At 35.2% G+C, this 19261-nt stretch overlaps 2 protein-coding genes across 3 annotated transcripts; one reads left to right on the plus strand and one right to left on the minus strand.

Annotated features, from left to right (window-relative positions):
• Positions 1–657: 657 nt before the first annotated feature.
• On the minus strand, positions 658–7506 carry LOC142643844 (AT-rich interactive domain-containing protein 6-like). 2 transcript variants are annotated; one of them, XM_075818564.1, is made up of 13 exons: positions 7278–7506; positions 6056–6875; positions 5913–5952; positions 4939–4991; positions 4597–4642; positions 4421–4492; positions 3128–3250; positions 2936–2987; positions 2775–2850; positions 2591–2657; positions 2434–2484; positions 1539–1631; positions 658–1069 (listed from the first exon to the last, which is right to left on the minus strand). In XM_075818564.1, exons 2-13 carry the CDS (start codon positions 6757–6759, stop codon positions 965–967), a joined length of 1482 nt encoding a protein of 493 aa, XP_075674679.1. In that variant the 5' UTR covers positions 6760–6875; positions 7278–7506; the 3' UTR covers positions 658–964. The 2 variants fall into 2 exon arrangements, with proteins under 2 accessions (XP_075674679.1, XP_075674680.1); XM_075818565.1 differs by having other exon boundaries at positions 2936–2981; positions 7278–7435.
• Positions 7507–13969: 6463 nt separating this feature from the next.
• On the plus strand, positions 13970–16080 carry LOC142643415 (uncharacterized). The gene is made up of 2 exons (XM_075818030.1): positions 13970–14784; positions 15739–16080. The coding sequence occupies exons 1-2, from the start codon at positions 14125–14127 to the stop codon at positions 15895–15897; spliced, it is 819 nt and encodes a 272-aa protein (XP_075674145.1). The 5' UTR covers positions 13970–14124; the 3' UTR covers positions 15898–16080.
• Positions 16081–19261: the final 3181 nt, after the last annotated feature.

The following is a 19261-nucleotide window of genomic DNA, read 5'->3' on the forward strand; positions in this document are numbered from 1 at the left end:
TATTCAGTTTCTACAATGGACACATTTGAAAGGCCTTTTTTTTCTTTTTCTTTTTTTATACAAGATAGAATTTCTACTCTAGCCTAATATAGGTGTATATGTGTGTGAAACTCCTTCCTGAAGAATTGAACTCCGGCCCTTGCCCTCTCCACACTCCACAAGCATTTATACTTGTATAGTGACCACCGCACCAAGAGTGCACGGTGGTACATTTGAAAGGCCTTAATGTGAAAGGCCTTAATGGACTGATTCTGCTATCAAAATAACCAATGACCAAAGATAGAATATCAACCGGCTCTAGAGTCTCTTAGAAACCCAATAGTAACACAATCGACAAGTTTGAGCTGATTTTGAGAAGTCACACATAATTGTGGCCCAAAGAAAAACTGCTTTACATCAGTTTTCTCTTGCACCAGATCACTGGAATCAAGCATTTAGAACATGATGGACCCTCTTATGAGATCTCCAACCCCCACCCTAAGAGTTCTCCAAGGAATATAACAAGAGATACATTTCAAGTGTAACATAGTATAAAAATGACCTCACCATGTTTTCCAGAAAACAATAGAATGATTGCGATACCATGGCACGTCCTCAATCAAATTGAGTTATTTGCAGTTGTTTGCAATTAAAGATGTAAAAAAAATTTAAGCCAAATGGTAAAAATCATAGCTTCCTAAATGGGGTCAGTAATCCACAATTTGATATATATCCCAGCCCACCCCTACAAATGGTCCCATCAGATTTAATCATAACAGCTAATAATTACAGGATAATATAGATTGTAATTGTACATACATCCAATGAGTAGGCTGCTTGAGCTTTAACTGTAAGCATGAAACAAGCACATAAAACTTACAGAGAAATTTGGACTTTCCATCATCCACATAAAGTTAATTCATCTTCTAGAAAAAAATCTGGAGCAATCTTCGCATTCAGGGAATGGAAACATCATATCCACATTCTACGAATCTGACTGCTCAAATGGCACACGCACAAACAATTGTCCATGCAGTGTCACAACGGCAGATGTTTGATGCGGATCAATTCTAGAAGGCAAGCTGACAACCTAAAACCAAAACCACTTCTACTGTCAGGTATAGTTTTATAGTCTCAAGCCTACATAACAAGGGATTGAAGACCAATGAATATATGAAGACGACAATAAATTGTCACAGATAAGAGTACAGGAAAATGATATTGCCCAGGCCTGGTACTCTAATTAACTCCTGCTTTTATTTTTCTTTTCAACTAATTAAATCTATCAAGACAATCAGGGTCCTCAAAATCAGCATATGTACATCATTAGCCTAAAAGAAACCAACACTATTCTGAATTGGACTAAAAAAAAAAAAGGTGACATAATGTTGAGGGGTAGAATTAGATGATTTAGGTGGCTTCCAATGTCATCATTTGCAATCCTTTTAAGGCCAAAGTGTCTTCCAATTCAATTGCCAAGTGACCTGGACCTGCTGCAAAACAGCACTCGACAACACCTTCAAATAAAGTAATCTAGGTATTAGTGACACTTCACAAACCTTTTTAAAGGGTGTGACACCCCAAGGATTATCCAGTTGCGCAGGTTGACCAGATATGACCAAGCATCCAGCTGGATCAGACTGAACATGCACCTGTATTACATAGGATAAGGATGTAATCAATAGTAAAGCAAAAACAGAATATAAAAGGCATCAAAAGTGTGAGCTTCACAGTTGGTATTATGTCCTAGCACTGAATTTGTACTTTTCTGTTTTTTGGTTTTAGTTTGTTAATAACAAATTTACCAATAAAATTAACTACCATAGAACGGTATAGTAGTGGGGAGTTTTCTGATGAGTAAAAATGTTTGAGTTGGGTTGATCTCAAATTGTGTTTTGCAGATTTAAATTGTTTCACAACTGTTGACAATTGTAATTTGTAAGGAACTTTATTGTTTACTAATTGGGTTGGATTGATCTCAGGCCCAAACTTCATTCCCAACTTTTAGTCCAATTCTCAAAAAAAAAAAAATTTGAGTCCAGCGCCAGCCAAAGAAAATTTACTTAGTTGTTCATAGACTACCTAGCCCCAGGTATGGGCCACAGTTTCTTTCATTTGGTCTTAAGATTATATACCATCATCTTAGTCACTTATCACAAAAAGACATCTGCATAGTTTCTCTACATTCTGGACCTTGGTGCATCAACCCATCTCTCATTATCTCCACTTGGTTCATAATCAGAAGTCAGAACCAAATAGAACTCCTAAATGGGAATAATTCTCCATCTGAACCAAGCACGTGATGTCTACTTTGTTTCCATTTAACCACCACGTTATTGACAGTCTACATCTTAAAAAACAGGAAGAATTTCAAATGTACATCCAAGCATTGCGTCATAGTAATAGAAGATCAGAAAATGAGATAAATGAAGTTCTTTCCAGGCATATACTAACCTCCTCACGCAGAAGCCCAGGAACTAAGGCATACACCTCAAAGCAGTCATTCTGTGAACAGTCAAAATTTCAAACCTAGTAAGATATTCACTGCAAAAAAACTAGAGGACTAATAGGAGTATATTAGTCTTAGGAGTGACACAAGAGAGAAACTTACAAATCTTTGAACATTGATCTTCACCCAATCAGCTGGGGGTCCAACATCAACAACCATTGTTTCCAATCTGTCAAAAACAGAACAACTTGAGCAATTCCAAGAGCAAATGTACTATATTTTATATCAAATGAGTTACAAAAATCTAGACCTCATGGAAGGGAAAAAAAAAAACAATTTTCTTAACTGTGGCTTTGTCACTTTCAAGTGAGTAACTTGGATGTTACGCTCAACAGTAGATGGCTTTTTCCGCTTTAGTAAACCTGAGTTAGTAAACCAAGTTCAAAAGAGGAGGACCATAATGGCAGTTAAAATTACTGAACACAATACCCAGTAGAGTGGTCATACCAACACTTTTAACCTGTTTGTCACCCTTTGGCATGGAACTCAAATTCTTCTCCTTTAAAAAAAAATAAATCTTATTATATGAAAATAATACAGAATGATCACATGGAAAGAGAAAAAGGCAAAACCAATGAAAACCAAAAATTGGAAAAACACACAAGAGTTCAATTTATAGAGCTTAAGTTCTCCACATACCTTAATAATTGGATCACCAATCTCACCATTCCCAAAAAGACGCCGAGAGTGCCAACCTTGCATTGCACGAGCTGCAGCATCCCTTAGTGCCCTACCTGATCCCAAAGCTTGACTATCACCAACCTGCACAGAAGTTTGTTAAAATCATTTATACTCGCTCTTGCAACACCAAATGAGTTCATAATAATCATCAATTACTACTCACACCCAACATGAATCATTGTAATCACTTTGTGCAGAACCAGACTGTATTTCCACTAATGCCCAATAACTGCAAAACTGCATCAGGCAGTCCAGCTTTTAGCATTCCAGTAATATCATCATGTGTCTTATATATCACCAAAACACAATTAGCCACTTATTTTTCAGTTTAAGATTCTCTCTAAATTAAAAGACACACCACAATGTACTTAGTATGCACTCATGTAAAGATAAACAACACATTATGGCTGGCTCTTTATAATTTATTCTTGGTGTGGATGCATACCATTCGTGCATGGATTATACCAAAATTCAAAATTTTCAAAAGGATGGAGAAAAATAGAAGCAAACAAACAAAAACAAAAAACAAAAGCAAAGAGAGAATGAGGCATCAATTCCCTGTGAAACTTGAGAAACGGAAGGTCCCAAAACAAACCCATTGTAGGTTACCACCAAAAAAAAAAAAAAAAAGTAATCTTGAAACCTCAATTAGCTTGTAGTTTATAACGCTCCCCAATCTCCAAAACAACCAAATCTTGTTGTCTTGATGAAACAATAAAATCCAGTAATCATATCAGATCACCACACTAAAAGAATTATCTCAAATATACTCAGTCTAGTGATTCTTTGCCCAAAACTCAAATTTGTTCCACGAGAAGCAAATGCTTTTAAAGAACAAATTTTGGGTTTTTCTGGAACAAACCTTCCCCCCTCCACTCCCTCTATCCCAAATGTAGCATTTATCTCCTTCCTAATGCCTTTTGAAGAAATCATTCAGTAACTTTGATCATCTACTAAGGGCACCAGCTCCACAAAAACACATCATCCAGACCATTTTCTGACATATGTATCGTTCAATCACAGCAGTCAAAAACCAAACCATATATGACCTGACCATAGGCATACAACTTTGTCATAACTAAAGTTCCTCCACCAAACAATGCAACCCCTCCCACTTTCTTCCCTCCAGTTCTCTACAACCTAAAAGTCAAAAGTGCCTGAAGCAAAGCATCCATATTGACAATGAAATGGACATCATATTTTTCTACAAACACCAAAGACATGACAGCATTATTAGCCAACTTAAATTACCTGACTATTAACTCTATTAGGTTCTGTGAGTTCACCAGCACCCATCTTATGCTTTTCATATTCAAGAAGTGCCTGCAGAAATTGATAATAAGGAACTACAAAATACTTGCAAGTAAGCAAATAAAAAGTTCAGGAACTAATGTACAGGAGGAGAAACATAGCAAGTAGACCATAACCTTCTCATAAAAAATTCGGAAAGTCCAAGAGACAGTAGTGCAGGTCCTGGTCAAGCCAAATCATTACAAAAGATTAGCCATTGTATTGCAATAGATAATGAAACTTGTATAATGTCCTGTTAAAACAGAAAGGAGCCTTTTTTAGGGTGGTTGGGGAAGCGGTCTACACTAAACAAGAATTACAAACTCTCACTTGCAAATTCTCTTTTCTTTACTATCCTTTTTCCCCCTTTTTACACCCTAAGGAGAATTGCAGAATTTTTTTTTTTTAGCCTACCTGGCCCTACCATAGCTAGAATACAGGCGGAAACGAAAAAAAAAAAAAAAGGTTTAATTACTTACTTTGGGGGATGGAATGCTTGTCCCACTTGCCGCCACAACTTGCATGAAGTCACCTATGAATGTCCACAAACAGATATCAAGCCTGTAATACTTTCATGGCAGTGATAAGTATATAGAGAAGTACATAAATTGTTTATTCAAATGAAAAATGCACGAGCATTTGTGTTGGGGGTTGGGGGAGGGGGGGAGAAGGTTTTTTATGTTAGCCAACTATGCGAATTCATTCTTAAATTTTGAATAATGTCTAAATTTAATTTAAATCTATTAGAAAAGATGGGACATGACTCTAATACCATATTAAAAAAGATAAGGCATAACTCTGATACCATGTTAGAAAATATGAGATATGGCTCTCATACCATATTAGAAAAGATAACTTTTACTAAGTGTATGAGAAAATGAACAAGGCAAGGAAAGAAATAAAGAAAGGGAACATAGGCAATTAACATGGTTTGGCATTAAAGGTACACATTCATAGCAAAAAAATACTTAATGGTTACATCTTTAATTTTAAGCTCCATCTATATTACAATGAACCCATCATCTAGGATATAAAAAAAAAAAAAATTTGATAAGTATGTAGCTTACTATAAATATCCATCAATGGGTTCATTTTAATATCCATAGAGCTTAATAGAAAAGGTGTAGCCATTAAGGGCTCTTCACTGTTAATACTCTATACCCTCTCTCTTTCTTTCTTTATCTGCCTTCTTTATTTTCTTCTTCATGTTTTCTCATACACTTTTATCAAGTTATCAAAACTATGTCTTGCTTTTTCTAACATAGCATCAGAACTATGTTTTATCTTTTCTAATAATATCAAGTCAATGAATTTTAATTTAATGGGTTTTTGGGAAAAAAATTGTAACAATAATCTATAATGCTGAGGCATGAACAGATGATGGACCCCCAAAAAGAAGAGCAAAAACAAAAGGACAAAATTGGATTATAAGGAAAAATAAACCCAGGCAAACCTGTTCATAGCCACCAAGTTTGATTACAGCTCTCCATAACCTAAATCAAATCAAGAACCAAGATTTTGACCATAAAATTAGAAAAGGTTCTCTAACGAAATTTATATGCAAATTTTAAAAGAAAAAACTTGCCAAACACTTACTTGAGCAAATTCAATTCCTTTTGGTAGAACTTTGGGGGCTTAAACTCCAGGCTCCTCTCCCTGTGGAAATTTTCTACATCCATCATGAATGCCATTTGCTCCTCCTCCGTTCCGGACTCATCACCCTCAACCCCATCTGGTGCCAGAAGAAATGACTGCTCTGGGATTTTCATACAAACTTCATTACCTACATCCAACTTGGGTTTCAACACTTGCTCCTTAATCTCTCTATCCGGAGAAAGCTCCATTTTGCTCATTCCAACATTCAATTCATGCCCTTTATCATCATGCTTGGCCTCTATCTCCATATAACCCTCAGGGGGCACATTGGTTCCTTGCTGATTGGAAGGATTGAAATCACTAGCAGCATCTGTTTCGGTGTCCTTCACTTCCCTATCAGCTTTGACCTCTATCTCCATAGACCTCTCATGGGGTTTTGGCTGATTTAAAGGGTTTGCATTGCTAACATCAGTTTGGGTGTTGGAAAGCACCGGTTCATTGACAGCAACAGTGGCATCATCAGAGGTCTTAAGGGAGGCAGTAGCAACATCAACTGGAACTTGGTTTTCAATAGGGATTTCAAGAACCTTATCATCATCAATGTTGTTCTCCACTTGGTCAGCTGGTGCATGGGGATGGGTCAGATTGTTGTCCTTATCAAGTGGGTCCACCATCTTTTCAAGCTCTTGTTTGTTATCATCCATAATTCTAGTCCTTAAAGGGCTGTGGTCGTTTCTGGGTATCTTATTGTTTATGCTAGATGAGGAAGATAGAAGACAAAGCACAAAAAGTCCATTACGATAGAAAATCCAAAAAGCCTCTGCAAGACCACCCAAACAGCACACATCAAGTTCAAAATTGAATGTCTTTATCCAAAAATGTAAAAGAGACGCTAACAAAAATCACAAAAAGCCCAGTTCTTTTTAGTTTATCTTGGTATTAAGAAAGATATGACAAGGGTGTTTGAGTGTGAATAGAGCTAAGAGATAAGAAAGACAGAGACTTTAGAAAATAAAAGCACAAGAACATTGCGAAGAGGAGCCTAGCTCTCAGCAAAGACGAAATAAAACGAAAAAACAAACACAAACAGAAACACACTAACATATATAGAGAAAAGGGAACGTTTGAGTAGCAGAAGAAGAAGAAGAAGAAAACAGTGTGGTTGATGTTATGAAGAGACCTGCCCTAATGCAAATCAGCTAATGTAGTAAAGGATAGTTACCTGGAATTCAAAAGCTTGGAGTTTGATGGGTGACACTGATTCTTCACCTGACTCACTCAGTACTCAAAAAGGATGTGTAGTCTGTGTCTGGGCTGTGTGGCTTTGTGGCAGTGTGTGTAGTGTAATAAAAAGGGAAGAGAAGGTAGCCAAATAAGGGAGCAATCAGCAAAACCAAAGTCACGCGTGTATCATATTCACCACTACTCTACTGTTTTGCATATGCAAGAATGCAAATGCAATTGCAATTGCAATTGCAATTGCAATGTCGCTACCAAGTACCAACTAGTACTACTATTTTTTCCTCTTTTCACCTTTTTTTTTTTTTTTTTTCAAACACAAACTTCCTTGTGATTGCACCCCCACCAACCTCTGTTTTTTAATGCATATTTAATCCCCCAAAAAAAAATTTCTCATAGATTCCTTACTTATTTGCTAAATATGACATAAAAGATATTTTTTTGTTATTTTTTTAATAAATATGTGACAGAAAAATAATAAGAGTTACTTTATTTTGTAATTTAAAAAAACTAGATCTATTAATAAAAATTTTAAAAATTCAAAAAGTAAAAAAAAAAAAAAAACAAATACTTTTTCTACCAAATGGACATTAGACTCTTTTTTTTTTTTTTTTTTGAGAGTTCAATTTATGACGTCCGCTCCTAATGATAACTCTTTATCATCAAACCAAGACACCAATCAGTTTTTGATGTAAGCGATGGTCATGTATATTTCACTTTTTTATTAAAATAGAAAATATTTAAGTTATAACATTTTTTGTAACCCAGTGGAGTTGGCCGAATAGTTGGGCACTTGGTTTTAAAGTGGCTGTCTTGGGTTTAACTAGGAGCTCCCTAGTTCAAGTTTAGGCACAGCACTTTGAAAAAACAACTCACTAGCCAAGCCCTGGTTGAAAGCTTTGAGGAAACACTTTGGGAAACCAAAAAATAAAACATTTTTTGTTACAATTCAATAGTTACAACAATGAGGATGAAGAATAAAAATTAAAAACCTAATTCTCCTAATAGATGAGATTAGGTTATGTACAAATATTTGGATAATATGCTTTCCATTAGCTTATTTTTGTGAACTTATTTACTTAGCTTATGTTCATAAATGGAATAGAATATATAAAATATAAAATAATGAAAATGAATGGAAATAAATTAAATATTGATATTTTTCTTGTTTAGCGGTTTGAAAATAAATAAATGGAAAAAAGTAACATTATTTGGGAATTGAATGAAAATAAAAGGAAATTAATCTTTATTATAATAATGTTTTCATTATGTCTCTTTTTTAATAAAAATAGATGCCCCTTTAGGGACACCTATGTGATGGATTCAATAAACTTAAAGGATGTATAGTAAATTTGGAGGTCCTAGATCTCATCAATTGCACTATTAATCCATTGGATTTCTGAAATGTCTCATAAGCAAAAAGTGGAATAATCCCACCAAAGGTTGATATATCACATTCTTATATAAAAATAAATAAAATAGGTCTCATATTCTTGGTAAAAAAAATTTAAAATTGTCTAGAGTCATATAACTTAATAGTATTGTTGACTTTCTTTTATAAGGAGTACCAAGTTCAAATCTTTCCTCTCTGGTCATTGAAATCATAAAAAAATGGAGTTATTATATTGAATAATTTATACTAATAATTTATTATTTAAATTCTTTTATTGTAAATCCTCAAAAAAGGCAACCATGTTGTAGGTGGCCTTAAATTCTTTATATTTTGTATTTCAACTCACTTTGTATTAATCTTTATGATTTAGACATACCGAATTCATGTCACATAAAAAATAAAAACCTAAAGAAGACAACAAAAACCTCATTTCGTAAGTTTCATAGTCTCTTACATGACTTTTTTTCTTTTTGAAAATCAACTAATCAAGTCTCTTACATGGCTTTTTATGGTCTTCTTAACTCTAGTCTTATTAGTCATTTATTTTAATCTTTTTCATTATTTTAACTTGCTTTCATCTAGAATGAATGATAAAATGGTGAATCAGATTTTTTAGACACATTAGTAGCTACTTGTTAACATTTTATTAACAATGAGTGTATGTGTCACACTCAAAAATTGATTAAACTAGAGAAGGGAACTTTAAAAATATATATATATATATATTTAGAACTAGATGGTTTTAAAGTTAAATAACCATGGTGCAAATTACTTATAAGTTTCACTAACCGTGAGAAATTCTGGTCATTTTTTGCTATTTCTTTTTACTTCTACGTACGCGAACAAACAACAACAATGAAAATGACAAATTGAATTTTATCGTCCGTGATTAATGAAATTCTGGGAAAGATGCATAGAGAGGGAAGAGATATTGGTTATATACCTTAACCTTATGCTAAACCACAAATTGAATTTTATTTTTTTCTCCCATGCATCATCAATAACATTATGTCTTTTATGGAGGGTGACAAAGCATTAAGCAACAGCTAGTCCAAGTTTCATATTCGGCCTAATTTTCCAATCCTATGGCTATGATATTCAAAGCAGCTATTCTTCTCACCACAAGACAACCTCTCTCTGTTTATTTGGGGGGGAAAAAAGATAGAAAAAGTATTGGGGGCCAACCAGCTACCTGTTTGTGCGCATTCCCAAGAAGAAAGGGAAACAGAGAAGAAGCTAGGACTAGGTCTAGGAGAGTAACCCCAAAGTAGTCTAGGCAAACTATTTTTTCAAGATTCTAGGTTAAATATATCAAACAAACTAAAAAAATAACATATTTTGGTTGGAATTAATTTAAAATTTCATCAAGTTATTAAAGGTGTGACAAGTGGCACAATAGAAACATTCGATTTGTAAAAGTACAGTAAAAATTGAGGGTTAGATGTGAAAATTCTCATGGCAATTACTAATAATGAAACAAAGGCAAATGGCATTAAATGATTTATGCTTGGTCTCTAACATTTTAACAAGTGTCATCCAAGCCCAAGGAAAGAAAGACATGTGGAAGAAACAATTGCTAATAATCATCGAGCCTTAATATAAATTTATAGCTTGTTACCATGCTTGACTTGACAATCATGTTTTATGTTTTACTCAAGAGATCTTATAATTTATTTTCATAGAATATTCTCTCATAGTTCATAGGATTTGTTTTGTAAGGCATTCATGCCAATAAGTGCTTCCTTGTAATCTTATTATTCATTTTAACCAAGTTTATTTTGGCTTGAATGACATTCATAGTAGTTAGTCAAGTTTAATTCAAAATTTTCTTCAAATTAGTGTGGTGGGTAGTACGATTTCTTTGACTTTGATTTACAAAGTATTGATATGAGGAGTACTATTTAGATTGATTAGGATGTTTACTGTTTAGATTAATTAAGCTTTGATCTATTTTACTTACAATCAAATTGATGTGGCGTTTGGTATGGGGTAATGTTTTAGGATTCCCAGGAATGTTTAAAGATTCTCATGTTTGGTTGCAAATTACGCTAGGGAATCAGATGTCAGGGGAATCCTTAAACCCCTCTCAGTAGGAATGTGGATTCCCTTTAAAACAGGTGGAAATCCAGATTCCCAAACTTAAAAAAAAATTGTTTTTTTTATAAATTGACAATTTTATCCTTTTTTCCTTATCATTTAAGCAATTAAGATAAACTATAAAACAAATTATTAATATATTCTCTCTTGTCTTTATCTTTTCCCGCCAAAACAACATAAATAGGATAAATAACTCTGCTAATAGTTATTTTTGTATTATTCTTGTCATTTGAAATGTTAGATCACAGTTTTAATGAATGTGTTGCTAATTGATAGTTTATATAATGTTTTTTATTTATCTATTTAGAGTAAGATATTTTTTTAAAGGATTAATTAATAGTTTATATATATTTTTTCATTATTTATTTAAAGGAAGATTTTTTTTTTAATGGGCTTGGTACTTCACATTCAAATCTAAGGACAAAATGGGAAAAACAAATAATTCATTTAAGATTCCTGAGAATACACCAAACATTATCATCTCACATTCCTAGGAATCTCCTAATAAAACCAAACATAGGAATAGCTACATTCCTGGGAATCTAGATGCCAGGAGTAATGTGGATTCCCCGTACCAAACGCCACATGAGTGTAATCATGAATAACTTAGCTTATTGGGACTTAAAAATATGGTGTCTCAATCCCTAATTATCCAAATTCTTTTTTATTTTATAAAAAGCTTTGTTGAGGGGAAAATTTGATGTTCTCAAATAGAATTTAGGGTTGCTAAGCCAAAACTCGACAATGGGCCCTTGAAATAGAGCCCAAAGGCTTTTGGTGTTGTGGAAGTTAGCCCAAGCAAGAGATAGAGGTTGCACCCTAACAAGAAGACAACAATAATGCCTAATAAACACATTACTATGTTAGTTTGTTATATTATTAGTCTTTTTTATAGCATCATAGTTCAAATCAGTCCTCCAGTGGTAAAGGTGAAATTACAGTTAAAAGTCCAGAAGTTAAAAATTAAATAAATTTATGAAGGTATTCAGTCCTGGGGGTCCTTGTGTGTTTCGGCTAGGGGAATTTATAATACTTTTAGCCATCATTACATCAATGTTAGGGAAAAATTCAGTTGTTACAAATACATTATATCCTTCATCATAATAATAATAAACAATGATTAAGCTCCATAGTTACAAATAAAATAGGAAAACTAGGATAGATTGAAGGGAGAGAAAGATCCCCAGCTCAATGCAGCAAATATTAAACTAAGATTTTGGTTAGTGTATAATTATAAGGCATGAATGAGGTAAATGTGGACTATTTTGAGTGAGTGAGATGGAATTAACACCAAGATCAAGGCTTTTTGTGAGTGGTCTGTTTATGACTAGTTGAGCGACATTTATGGGTTGTGTTTGTGTGAAAAAAGGGAAGATAACATCTGAGATTAGATAAGTATGGGCTAAGGATGATGAGCGGTGAGCTTGAGAGAGGCTAAACCATGAGCAAGATAGTAAACAAACCCAGAATTTCAGAGAGGGTAGTTGTCCTCTGGTCAGTTATGGGACGTTTATGGAGTAGGAAGGTGTAAGCAAGGTGGTGAATGTTGGTGTTATGGTGACTGTAGGCTGAGAAAGGTTGTGAGTGAGCTCTAGAGAGCTTGGGGAAGCTTAAAGGAAGCTTAATAAAGACTGAATTTCTGCAGAATGTAGTTAATGACAGAAATCTTTAGAGAGACCTCTCCCTCATGGGCTGAGGTGTGTATGTTTTTATAATGGAGCTTGGAGAAGCATTAATTAACGAGAATTCAAAAAACGTAGGTCTGATTCAGGGGAGCCTTAATAGCTGAATTAATAGTCTGGATTTGGACTAAAAATTGGAGATTTGCTTTTGGGGCTATTTTGCTTCTTTGAGCAATGTCACACATGGGTAGTATTTTGGGGTAATCTTGCATTAAATGCTAAGATTGCTAAAATTGTGTTCAACCAATGGGATTAAGACAAGTATTAAGGAAGAATCCTAGTGCTGCAACTGAGATTTGGTCCCTAAGAAGTAGGATTCAACACCCTAAGCCAGGTGTCAAAGTTTAAGTTCACTTCAGAGGGTTCTGCTGGAGATCCCTTTATGCCTTCCAAACCACATGTTTCCAATTTTTCCCCTTTATGATTCATGGGCTTGGTACATGAATCATGTCTTGAATGTTTGACATTTATAGCATCAATTTGTTGAAGTTTGGATAACTTGGCTTCAGCTCCCCTTCTGCTGAGGTACAACTTTGAGGAAGATGATGGAGTTTGATCACCCTTTAGACTTCAGCTGATATGACAGCTTTCTGGCACTGTTCACGTCAAGCACAGGGTGGCAGAAAAATGATGGGACAACCCATAGTTCATTCTTAAAGGCTTGGTTCTTTTGTTGGAGTCTCTAGTTGTTTTTTGGTTAGGGATGAACAAGGGCTGATTGCCCTCTCTCAAGCCTCTTGCTGGGGACCTTTTTGGGCTGGAACTTTGCTCTATTTTAGCACTTTTAGTTGGGCCACATGTCCCTTTCTTTGCTTGGGCTTGTTCCCTACTCCATGAGATTCTTGGCCCTACAAAATGGGCATTAAAGACATACTTTGCCATGGGTTTTTTACTCCTCGTGGGTTTTAGTTGTTAGTAGAAATAAAATGAATCCATGAGCTTTAATAAATATTTACGATAGATTTTGGGTATTAATTTCCATGGACTTTAAATAACAACTTGTATAGTTTCTCATAATTTTTGCTATGGATTACTTTGTAAATGATATTTTCTTTGGGGCTTTTTAAATAATGACCTCCAATATTTTTATTGAGAATAATATGTACCATGAGTTTTAAGTAAGTATGGTAACAACCACTATGATGGAATAATGTGATGTTCTCATGGGTTTCTCTATAGATAATCATAATGAACATATAGGATGAATAATTACCTTTAGTTTTAGTAATAAATATTATGAATGTTGTGATGTAAGATAGATAGCGAACATGGATTTATAACATGAAATAAATAAATATCATGGGTCAAATAATAACTTTCTATGGACTTTTATAAGATGGTTGGCATGGGTTTTGAGAATATGGTTCGATTTAAATAGAACATAGTTGAACAATGCTCTTAATTGCTCGGACTGGGTTGGGCCTTAGTTTTTGTAGAGTTTACAATTTGGAATTGGGCCTACAACTCCAACAAAAGGCTCTTAATCCCATCGTAAGCTGAAGTGAGCCTCGTAACCAAACAGCACCCTAACTCAATCCCTCAAAAACCCTAGCACACCCTCTAAAACGCTTCATTCTCTCTTCGCCTCTCTTCACTCACTCACACAGAAGCAAAGAGAAATCCCTCAAAATCTCTCATTTCCAGTAACCCTAAAAATCATGGCTGAGCGCGGCGGAGCAGGAGGAGAGCGAGGTGGCTTCGGCAGAGGCTTCGGCGGAGGACGCCCCAGAGGCGACCGCGGGCGCGGTGGACGCCGCCGCGGGAGACGCGAGGAGGAGGAGAAGTGGGTGCCAGTCACGAAGCTCGGACGCCTCGTCCATTCCGATAAGATAAGATCCCTGGAGCAGATCTACCTCCACTCCCTCCCAATCAAGGAGCACCAGATCGTGGACAAGCTCTGCCCTGGTCTCAAGGACGAGGTCATGAAGATCATGCCCGTTCAGAAACAGACCCGCGCCGGTCAGAGAACTCGCTTCAAGGCCTTCGTCGTCGTCGGTGACAACAACGGCCACGTCGGACTCGGTGTGAAGTGCAGCAAGGAGGTTGCCACTGCTATTCGTGGCGCTATCATTTTGGCTAAGCTCTCTGTCATTCCTGTCAGGAGAGGGTACTGGGGTAACAAGATCGGTAAGCCTCACACGGTGCCCTGTAAGGTCACCGGAAAGTGTGGTTCCGTTACCGTTCGTATGGTTCCTGCTCCTCGTGGTGCCGGAATTGTGGCCGCTAGGGTTCCAAAGAAGGTGCTTCAGTTTGCTGGTATTGATGATGTCTTCACTTCCTCCAGGGGTTCAACTAAGACTCTCGGAAACTTCGTCAAGGTTAGCTTTTTCTCTCTCTCTCTCTCTTTTTTTGATTCTTTCATGATATGTTGTTTGCTTATATTGTCTGCACTATTGATTCAATATTTGGGTTTATGGAAATTTGAGAAATGTCTCGTTGTTGTTGTTGTTGTTGTTGTTGGTTTAGGTTTAATTGGGTTTTGCCTAAGGGTCCATTTCACTTCTTAGATTTGTGATGTCTAGTCTGAATGATGAAATGGATCCATTTGAATGAAGATGATATATATACTATTGGCTTGGTGAAGGTTTATTACTCGTTCCAGAGGCTTGTTGGTTTTCAAAGATGTTATTATATCAGTTGCAATAGTGAGAATGTCTTACACGTAGTTCCCTTAGGTTAAAATGTATGAATTATATATTGAATAAGAGACATAAAATGTATGCTTATTATAGTGATATGTTATTGTCTGCACTATTTGATTCAATATTTGGGTCTATGTAAATGTGAGAAATGTCTCGTTGTTGTTGTTGTTGTTGGGTCCATTTGTTGTGTTGTTGATTTAGGTTTAATTGGATTTGCCTAAATGATGAAATGGATCCATTTGAATGGAGAGGATATATATACCATTGGCTTGGTGAAGGTTGATTACTCGCTTGTTGATTTTCAAAGATGTTATTATATCAGTTGCAATAGTGAGAATGTCTTATACACAGTTCCCTGTATGAATTATATATTGAATAAGAGACATAAAATGTAATTGCAATGATCTAGTGTACTGAATATCAATCTATGGAGCATAATGTGTCCTCTCTTTTTGGCTCTACTCTTGAAGGGTATTATTAACTTTCAATTTTATTTGTTTGGAGGTAAGATGGCTGTTATGTATATGATTATTAAAAGAAAATGTTGAATGGGAGATGTGGAAGGTATTTTTAAAGATGTAATGTGCTGTTTATAAATCTATGGATCATAATGGTGTTCTCTCTTTGCAGGCAACATTTGAATGTCTGCTGAAAACCTATGGCTTCCTTACACCTGACTTTTGGAGAGAGACTCGCTTCACAAAGTCCCCATTCCAAGAGCATACAGATCTGTTGGCAAAACCAACTGGTAAGCTAGTCCTGGAGGAGCCTGAGAGGATTGATGCTTGAGCTAGTTTGGGTATAACAAGGATGAGACAAATGTGCTGTTAGACAGCTTTTTTTGAGTATATGTTTTTGAAGATGTTTTCTATTTCTTTTTAGCGTATGTTTTTGGTATTTGACTGTTGAATCGGATGGTTTTATGCTTATTTTGATTGTTTTTTTTTTAATGAATAACATTTATTCAATCAAGCAGTAATCACTGCAAACAACCAATCAATCATACACAGGTACGATGAAACACTCCAACGTGCAAGAACTGAATATGAAATCTATTACAGAGCACGATTTGGATGGTGTTCTTTGTATTGAGTTTCATGCTAGTGGCCTTTATCTGCCTATTCACGTACTGCAATATTTATGCTTACGAGAAATCTGGTAGAGCTTGGATGATTTTGATTCCGTGTAAAATGTTTCACACCATATTGAAAATGATGTTCAAAGTTTGCTTAGATCACCATTGCTGCAATGTCCGAGCCTTTAGAGGGATTTACCTATGATTTGTAGTTGATTCATTTACCAACTGTTTTTCTCTATAGGTTTGTCTTGGGTTCTACTACCTGTTTTCTTTGCCTCTAAGAAGAAATCAAAGTAAGCTGGAAATCAAGCTTAGCCAAACACAAGTTAATAAAATTAAGACCCACTCTTTGCCTATTAAATCGAATGTTTAAGTTGTAGCAAGTCTCCAATAATAGCTGGCACTGATAAACTCTGTTCGCATAATGTATTATTCTAACTCGTTTGAGTATTAATTGAAGCTCGTGGAGCAGTGTATCTCCCTCCTCTATAGACAACACCCAAGAAGGGGGGCAGAAGTAGGCTCGAATAATATCACTATGCGCCTACAGCTACAAGAGTTGTAACAACGCAATTGGCCAATCTTAAGATTAAAATTAGGGATGGCAAAGTGAGTTCAAATTCATTTGCCCATCCAAAATCACCCACTCTAATTGAACTCAAATTCACCCAATTATTAATTAGGTTAAACGGGCAATAACTTAATTAGACCAGTGATTATTGAGTTTTAACTAAAAGCCCATTTAATCCAAAAACAATATACTCAAATTCATTCTCATTAAAAAAAAAAAAAAAGCCTCAGACGTTTCAATGTTTTAGGATCTTCATTTTCCTTCATTTTCTTAGCCTCTAAACGCTTCTCTCTCTCTCTCTCTCGAAACAAATAAAAAAATAGAACCAAGCAATCGAAAATTTCATATAAACTAATACCGATTTCTTGAGCTAAATTTCACAAATAAAAAAAAGGTTAACCAAAAAGACAAAAACGCAAAATTTTTTACATTTTCTCATCAAACAAATAGATCAAACTGAGAGAGAGAGAGAGAGAGAAAGAGATCACATTTTCCACCACCGAGGACTTTGTGGATGTGCTTTTCTCTGCCGAAGAGCCTGTAAACCTTAGCTTTGGCAAAGCCGAAGGGATTGAACTTGTCGTCGGCTGGGCCAGTCAACTTCAACGGCTGCCATTTCTAGTCGTTGTGAAATCAATCACAGCCATCGACCTAAGTCGAAATCAACGGCCCTGATCTGCCTAATGCAACTCCTCGAAGATAATGACGACTACAAGATTATCGATGGTGGCGATCTTGACTATATCTCTGAGCTACCTGATGAGTGCTTGGCTTGTATATTTCAGTCTTTGAGCTCCGGTGACCATAAATGCTGCTCTCTAGTTTGTCACCAGTGGAAATTTTTGAGCTTGAAATGACATTTCTTTGTATTTGTTGCATTGTTTGGTTGCCAAGAAAGTGAGAAAGTAGAAAAGAAAATATTTTTTTATTTGGATTTTTAATATAATTGGTGATGTGGATGTGCTTATGTGGAATTTTTTAATCCCAAGAATGGAGACTAGAGAGAGTGGAAAGGGAATCCAAGAAAATGTTGGGGTTTTTACTTTAATGGCATTTTGGTAATTTTGATAATTGGGTAAATGGGTGAGTTGGGGCTTACCCATAATAATTGGGTTGGGTTGGATTTGGGTTAAAAATAATTAGTTAAATGAGTTTTAATGGGTAAGTGAGTTTTATATACCTAATCCAATTATGTCCATCCCAAATCCACCTATTTGACACCCCTAATTAAAATTAACCGTAAAAGATGATAACATCCATGGATGGGAGTAATATTTTATGCTGTAGTCCTAACTAAGGAGGGATCCGGAACCGACAACATCGTTTGTAATTGTAGGCAATGATTAGGAACCTTTTTTTACACATTGATCTTGGTCCAAACTCATTGGACCATTATCAAGCTAATTGCACCATTGGATTGAGGTGTCAATGTCCAGCGGTTTGCACAAACCCCATCTCAATCGTCAATCAGTGTGTTTCTCTGCGAAGATTCTTGCACAACCTCCAATTTTTCTTCCCCCTCATAACCTCGCATCTTTCATCTTTCTTCCTCAAGTGTGATTGTTGATACCATTACACTTACAAGCATCCTCATTTCGTGGTTGATCATTGACATTGCGAATGTGTGTCTAAAGCTTAATTGGTAGTGTCTTTTTATCATATCATATAAGTGGTTTGAAATTGGATTCCATTTGAAGACAAGAGAGATCGAAGGAACGAAATAGAATCAATTAATTATCATTGTGCAATTAATAAGCCCTCATTCGATCAAAAGATGAAAAAAAAAGAAGTTGATCTTGTAAATGAAGTTGTGAAGTACAAGTGAAATTTGTAAATGAAGTTGTGAAGTATAAGTAAAATTTGAAATATATATGACTTCTATGGTAAAATAAAATGGAGGTAAATTCAAAATTGACAAAAAAAGAAGAAGAAATATATAAGATTTTTTATCATCATCAAATTTCAATAACATTTTTACAAATTGTTAAAGTGTTAGTTCTTCATAAGTTAAAATAAAGTTTAAAAATTATACCTGATTCACTATAGATCTATAATTCCAAAAAAGATTGTTGTGAAAATATTAATATTAGATTTTATAGTGCAAAGTGCGGAATTTTTTGAAATTATTCATTTATTTTAATAATGTAAAATGAAAGTGAGAAAGAAAACCAAAGTAATTGGTCATTTTTCAATTAACAAAGAAACTTGTAATTGGTAATTTAGTACAATTGCTTAGGATAAGATTAACATAATAGGTGAATGATAGATTGAATGAAAATAGCAAATTCTCATCAACCAAAGCAAACCCTATCACACTTGATTAAATTTGAAAAGGACCCAAAAAATGAAGAAAAAAAAATCAGAAAGATTAAAAAAGAAAGAAAAGAGATTGGGCTTTGCCTAAAAACACGGATCCGTGTAGACTGGACCGTAGATCATCCCAAGTAGTAAATCGGACGGTAGATGAGAGGTTTGTGAATAGAAAAGGGTAAAGTAGGAGATCA

This window comes from Castanea sativa, chromosome 7, assembly GCF_040712315.1.
Source record: "Castanea sativa cultivar Marrone di Chiusa Pesio chromosome 7, ASM4071231v1".
Lineage (NCBI taxonomy): Eukaryota > Viridiplantae > Streptophyta > Magnoliopsida > Fagales > Fagaceae > Castanea > Castanea sativa.